At 41.9% G+C, this 7,453-nt stretch overlaps 1 protein-coding gene across 43 annotated transcripts in view; it reads right to left on the reverse strand.

Moving 5' to 3' along the window:
* PEAK1 (pseudopodium enriched atypical kinase 1) overlaps positions 1-7,453 on the reverse strand; it is a 254,072-nt gene that overhangs the window by 32,113 nt on the left and 214,506 nt on the right. For 42 of the 43 annotated variants that reach the window (XM_065558459.1, XM_065558419.1, XM_065558458.1 and 39 more), the window contains one exon: positions 1,805-5,874. The exons of the other annotated variant lie outside the window; for it this stretch is intronic. In XM_065558459.1, the coding sequence (XP_065414531.1) occupies positions 4,717-5,874 (1,158 nt within the window). In that variant the 3' untranslated portion in view covers positions 1,805-4,716. Of the gene's footprint in view, positions 1-1,804; positions 5,875-7,453 lie in introns of those variants that run through there. 43 annotated transcript variants of the gene reach the window in all.

Raw genomic sequence — 7,453 nt, forward strand, 5'->3', positions numbered from 1 at the left:
CGCGGCGCGTGAAACAGCTGATTCGCGCGCCGCTGCTCCCCCTCCCTCCCAGGCTTGAGAGCCTGGGAGGGAGGAGGAGACTCCGAGTGGCCGCGGCGTGTGTGCCGCTTCTCCCCCTCCCTCCTAGGCTTGAGAGCCTGGGGGGAGGAGGCAGGGCTGGGGATTTGGGGAAGGGGCGGAGTTGAGGTGGGGCCGGGGGTGCGGTAAGAAAAAAACGGGGGTGGGGGGGGAATTGATTTTGCTTGGGGCGGCAAAAATCCTAGAGCCGGCCCTGTGTGCAGCACATCCCCTATATATAATATGAGGAGCTGCACATCTTACACACATTCTCTTCTTCCCAAGCTATTCAGTCTCTTCATCTTCTGGAGTTGGAGTGTCTGTAATAGATTGTCAAAGCAATAGGACTCTTGAATTTTAGTGTATTATGTTTAGACCAAGTGACATCTCATCTGTTTCTCACCCAGTGCTGAGTCTCAATTTCAAATGTGAAAAATCCAGAGGCCTGCTGTCATTTGGGGTTTATTTTGGTACTATGAGCAACTTCAAAGGAACTTGTTCATGTAACTGACCTTCCAGAAAATGTTCCTTTCATTAAATTGATTAACTCAGCATCATATGAAGTGCAGCATTTTATTTTGTAGTCATCTTTTTATATTTATGGGTATGTCTACGCAGCAGTTGGGAGGTGTAAGGCTCAAGCTAGTGCCTAAAAGTAGCAGTGTAGCCACAGCAGCAAGGATGGTGGCTTGGGTTAGTTGCCTGAGTACGTATTGGGGGCGGGAGGGGGATCAGACGGGATGATACTTAGGTGGCTAGCCTGAGGCATCGTGGCCAAGCTGCTGTTTTTAGGCACTAGCTTGAGCAGAGCTAGCACGTATCTGTCTACCCACATTGGGAATCACAGTGTGTATACATACCCTGTGTGGTATCCAGCTGGTGTGTATGCATACCCTATGTAGGCAGTATTATTTATAGGGCTGTTAGCAGGTGGAGAGAGATTCTGACTGATTCTCTCCATTACTATTCTAATTCTTTGACAAGGCACTATACATTGTGCATTCAATTGCTGATCTAGATTGTTCCATCCAAAATGTTAAAAAGATTTTTAGTGGCTCTAAAAGCTTCAGGAACCACTAATTCTAATGCTTCATCAAACAATTACATGATTTTCCAGATCTTATTTTGAACTGGAAAATCTGTATAATTTATATTTAAAAAATAGTGAAATGGCAGCTTTTAGTAATAGAAAAATATATATTTACAATCAATACTGTTATCTTAGAATTGCAGCTCATCTCATTTCTTGAGCTCAACTAAAAGTGCTACACTACTTAAAAATCCAAACTCTGTGCATGTATATGTCCACATGCAAGTACATAGGCAGGGGTCCCATTCCTGATACATAAAGAATCCCATTGACAAGGAAACAGTTTTTTTTTCTCATTTGTTTAGAAATTAAGCTGTAGCACCCCCCCTCCCCCTTTTTGCTTTTGTTTGTTTACAGTCAATTTCATGCATACATTCTCAGATATTTGTGCGGTGTGGTTCTTAATCAGCACGGAGGACCCCCATAAACAGAGTTATTATGATCCTCAAGGATGTCTGCAAAACAGCCCCAGAATCACCAAGGAATGGAAGCTCTTGCCAGTTTGTGTTTGTCCTCCTTGACCATTCTTTTGTTCTTAAAAAGAAAAAAAAATCACATTGATTTTACAAATTGCTAAAGGTTACCCAGTGCTGCACAATAAAGAGAGCGGTAGTGAACATTCATCCATGCTTGATTATACTGCAGAACTAAAATGAGTACTGGTTTAAATTTAATCACAAACAATATGAACTGAAATTAGATATCTAAAGAACAAAGACATATAAAGGCTTTGGACCAGCTGTGTTAAATACATAAGGTTGTAAAACATTCAATATTCAACTTTGCATGTGCGTGTTGACATGAAAGTGACACTGAGAACATGTGTCCACATACACAAAAAAAAAGAAAAGAAAACCCAACCAAACCAGGCAGCCTAAAGGAATGTGCCTACTGCAATGGCCAGTGGTCCATGTGCTGCTCATACAGCATATATTTGTTAGGTGAGAAGTTATGTGCAGATAGGTGCCACTTAAAAACAAAACAAAAACCAACACTAAACCAGACCAGGGGAACAAGAAGAAGCAGTGTCCTGTGCTTAGCTTAAAGGGTTGGTGACTGTCTGGTAGTTTGCAGGTAGCATTTAAGTGAGCTGTCAACTCATGCTCAGTGTATATAAGCCATAAGGCATTACACGATTCTGTGCCCACATGAAACAGGGCTGCATTTAATGATTGTGCAATTCTTTGTAAAGGCTTCTACCACAAGTTTGTTCAGCATTATGTAGAAAGCCTCTTTCCCAAAGTGGTGGAAGTCATCAACTCAATGCACTGCATTTGTGCTTAAGTGCGCTGCACTCTTTTTGCATTAACTCTTTGCGATATTTTTAAGTGATTTATATCACATTAAAATACATGATCCTTATCCTTGCCTGATCCCTCTCTGATACAGATGAATCAGACAAAAGGATATTTCATCAGAAAGTTTAAAAACGTTTAAAAAGTCCCACAAAAATATTCTATATATTACTGCACAATCAATGTAGGCTTCCACATACCACAAAGTTTGGCTCGGACAGATGCCAAATTTCACCCCCTTCAAATATGCGGTGTGTACATGGAGCTAGTTTCACTGACCTCATGCCTGCAGGACTGTTTGTTCAGTTTCCATGCATCTGGTCCAAGCATGCATATGCTATAAAAAGTGGCTATTTGTTTTCAAGACTGAAGTAAACTGATTTCTCACAGATTTAACGAACAATGAAAAATGAAATATCAATCCATATAAACAACACATATAACTCTGCGCATTTATGTGCCAGGAAAGTAAAGGAAGGGTTTGCAGATCTAGCATCAGGTAAAGTCTGGTAAGTAACGTAAACACTGTAATATACAGATTTTAAAAAATACATACAAGAATTGCACATATATCCATAGGAGAGAAGCACAGGCTCAAAACTTGAGCTATATGCTTTCCATCACCCATCTCACAATATTAAATAACACCTTTCGTTTGCCCCCATTGTGTTCTTCAGAGATATTTGAGACAATTGAGAACCTAGCAATACTGAGCAAAGAGAGCATCTGTATGATTGTAGGCGTTCCATAGGAAAGGTCGCTATCTCAGGAAAGGAAACCAGCAGCTGCCTCTAAAGGTGAAAAGTTCCTTCAGGTTGGATTTTTTTTTTTAACCTTTCTCCTTAATATCCACTCGTGCCCCCTTACTCTAAATCTATATCTGCAATGATCTCTGAGTTATGTCGACAGCCATTCCATTTTTAGGGTGTTGTCTGAAGCAGCTAGTATACTAGTAAACATTAGTTACTGATAGAAGATTTGTAGCCAAATACTGCTGTGGGGAAAATAGATCAGCTCACTGTTAGTTACAGCTGCCAAACTTTACAGGTCTCTCAGTAATTAAATAGTAGTGTTTTCCCCTTTGTTTCCCCCCCAGAGAAATGCATTTGAAGTAAAACCATCTCCATGTGGCCTGTTAGAATTGTTTAGTGCTTGTCTGTGTAGCTATCTCCTGCCAACACACCAGCACTGCCAATTCAGTCCTGCTTTGCAATATGCCACAAGTGGCTAGCAAACCAAAATAAAACACAAAGAAGGAGGCTGCTATTTTGATACCTGATGCATAGCAGCAACTGAAGGAGGATTGGTTATGTAATTTCAGTTCATTTCAAGCCCAGGGTTTAGTGCCTTTTAGGGTGGGAGGGATGTTTCAGTTGTTCTTGGTATGTTATGTTGCTTTTGTTTAACACTGTTAATCTACAATACATGACTTTCCGGTCCTATATACTGGTGGGAAGAGAAACATGCATGTTCCGTTTGCTTTTCAGTGGAGATACTACAGGTTGATGATCATGGGCTGATTAAGGCAGGATCCTTGGAATCCAGGACCCGTGATCAGAAGGGATATGGACAGCTAGCAAGTCACAGAAGGCAACAATATTGGACACTGATGATTGCTGCCTATTGATTACTTGCTGGGATCAGAGGACTACCTCAGTTGGGAGGAAAATAAAGAATTTAAGAGTAGGAGAAAAAAAAATCTACCTGAATGAGAAGACTATGTGGATGAGCTTCATCCTAGACTGAGAGGCAGAACCTTTCACGGGGGATGGAGCGGAGGCAATATTTTTGTGGTCAGAGGCTCTTAACTTTGGTGGATCATTTGATTCACATTTATGATGAATTAATCTGTTGATGGTCATAAATGGTCACTGCTTTTTCTGCAGATGCTACCACTAGAAATGGTAGGATCCATCCAGAGGAGATGGGGAATTCATTCTCTATAGTAATATAAAAATAGTGGTCTCCTTAAGATTTTTCTCTCTCCTTTTTCAATCTGTTAAAAAATTAATCCAACCTAGGAGGTATATAATCCAATTGCAACCATTGTACATATGATTAAACATGGAAGGCCTAGGAATTGAATAAAGTCTCCATCGTATCTTCAATAGGAGACAGTATTTCCAATTAGAACCAATTTGCTCAGGATTGCTAGCTTTGAGATCTAGGCTATTTTTTTCAGAAGTTGTGCAAAGTGTGAACCCTAGAATAAAGAGGTGGGAGCAGAATAGAGCAAGGAGTATGGGGTTGAGGAAAAGCAACAGCTTGTACAAACTAGTGTTGCTGCATGATTTTCACAATGCGACTGAGTGAGTCTGTAGTGGCAAATGCCAGATATTGAGAACAAAGCCAGTCTTCAAGGCTGACTCCACACTCCCTGTCCAAGGACTTCTCTGCAAACTTGATCATCAGCAGCGTCCGTTTGATGTCCAGCCAGTTCTGCAGCACAGCATCCTTCCGTACTGGGCTGGAACATGAGCTCAGAGTGTGGAACAAATCCTCACGCGGACCCCATAACAAACACTGAAGGATTCCCTTGGCCTCAGAAATAAGGATTCTCTCTGAAGGATTGGGATTCAGCAGGCAGCTGGCGAGTTGCTGGAGCCCATAGGAATAGAGGGAACGGGAGGGGATCCTGGGGAGGTCAGCACGGGTATATTCCTTCTCCTTCAGCTCTGGATTCTCATCAAAGGGGTTGGGTAAGTGCAGCATTTCATAGATGAGGATGCCAGTTTGGAACTCATCACACTTTTTGTACTGTGTGGCAGTGATGATCTCCGGGGCCAGGCGGGATTGGTCCCGTAGCACCTCTGGATCTACCATATGTCTCTTTTGCTTGGCCTGTGAGAAATTGCTCACAATTAGCCTGGCTGGGCAAGCTGCGTTGGGATTGGGCTCCACAGGCTCATAGTTCAGAAGGCCTCCCCTTGGTCTGTAGTGAACCAGCAGCAGGTTCTCCAAGCGCAGATCACAGTGTGTGATGTGATAGGGTTTCAGGTGCTCCAGGCCTGAACACAGCTGTAAGAGCAGTAGACATACCTGTCTTTCATAGAAGTCTGGGTTATTTGCATGGCGGGCTGTGGACTCTCGCACAAAGTCAGCCACCGTTAGGAATGGTACCTCCCGTGTGATGACCACAACACGGCTGCGCTGCTTGCTGCTGGTCCGCTCACTGCCTGAGTTGTCTTTCTGTGAAGCCTCCAAACAGGAAGGGGTTTCTTTGTTCTTTTCCTCATCTTCTACCTCTTCTTCCTGTTCATCTTCCTCCTCCACCTCAGGTGCATTGGGATCCTCCCATGGAAGGAGGCGAACAGGTACATCAGCTAAGAAATGGCCACAGTCCTGTTGGATGTTAAAGTTAATAGCCAGACTCTGTCTGATAGCCAAGCTGTGGTAATACTGTTGGGATTCTTTAGCTTTGCTCTTACAAATCTGTTGGCAGAAAAGAGCACAAAACCAAAGTCAATTATTATAACTTTTCATTTGTAAACGTTTTTTTCTTTTTAAATGTGCACAGGGCTGCCTGCTGCCAACCCCACCCCAAATACTGGAAATTAGGGAGAGTGAGGGCTTAAAAACCCTCCCCTCTGCCCTTTGGGAGCATACTTTGAAACTCACATATGTTTTTATTTGTCTTACATTGATTGCTTTTTGGAGTGGAAGCTAAGGACTCTGGACTTCTACTTATTAATTTTTGAAATATATCATGAGGTATTAAGCGATGACACAGGCCACTGGAGATTTTATTTTATATATTTCTTATAGAATCATAGAACTGGAAGGGACCTCGAGAGGTCATCTAGTCCAGTCCCCTGCACTCGTGGCAGGACTAGTATTATCTAGACGATTTCTGACAGGTGTTTGTCTAACCTGCTTTTAAAAATTTCCAATGATGGAGACTCCACAACTTCCTTAGGCAATTTATTCCACCCTGACAGGAAGTTTTTCCTAATATCCAACCTAAACTCCCCTTGCTGCAATTTAAGCCCATTGCTTCATGTCCTATCCTCAGAGTTTAAGAAAAACAATTTTTCTTCCTCCTCCTTGTAACAACTTTTACATACTTGAAAACTGTTCTCATGTTCCTTCTCAGTCTTCTCTTTTCCAGACTAAACAAAGCCAATTTTTTCAAAAAGAATGAGGAGTACTTGTGGCACCATAGAGACTAACAAATTTATTTGAGCATAAGCTTTCGTGGGCTAAAACCCGCTTCATCGGATACATGCAATGGAAAATACAGTAGGAAGATATATATACCCAGAGAACATGAAAAAATGGGTGTTGCCATATCAACTGTAACGAGAGTAATCAATTAAGGTGGGCTATTATCAGCAGGAGAAAAAAAACTTCTGTCGTGATAATCAGGATGGCCCATTTCCAACAGTTGACAAGAAGGTGTGAGTAACAGTAGGGGAAAAAATTAGCATGGGGAAATAGTTTTTACTTTGTGTAATGACCCATCCACTCCCAGTCTTTATTCAAGCCTAATTTAATGGTGTCCAGTTTGCAAATTAATTCCAATTCTGCAGTTTCTTGTTGGAGTCTGTTTTTGAAGTTTTTTTGTTGCGGTATTACGACTTTGAGGTCTGTAATTGAGTGACCAGGGAGGTTGAAGTGTTCTCCGACTGGTTTTTGAATGTTATAATTCTTGACATCTGATTTGTGTCAATTTATTCTTTTGCGTAAACCTACTGACCGCTATACTTACCTACATGCCTCCAGCTTTCATTCAGACCACACCACATGATCCATTGTTTACAGCCAAGCTCTAAGATACAACCACATTTGCTCCAACTCCTCAGACAGAGACAAACACCTACAAGATCTCTATCAAGCATTCTTATAACTACAATACCCACCTGCTGAAGTGAAGAAACAGATTGACAGAGCCAGAAGAGTACCCAGAAGTCACCTACTACAGGACAGGCCCAACAGAGAAAGTAACTGCCATGTACATTGGCCAAAGCAAACAGTCTTTATGCTCACATACTTAATTCTTTGCAGGATTGGG

This window comes from Chrysemys picta, chromosome 10 (assembly GCF_011386835.1).
Source record: "Chrysemys picta bellii isolate R12L10 chromosome 10, ASM1138683v2, whole genome shotgun sequence".
Lineage (NCBI taxonomy): Eukaryota > Metazoa > Chordata > Testudines > Emydidae > Chrysemys > Chrysemys picta.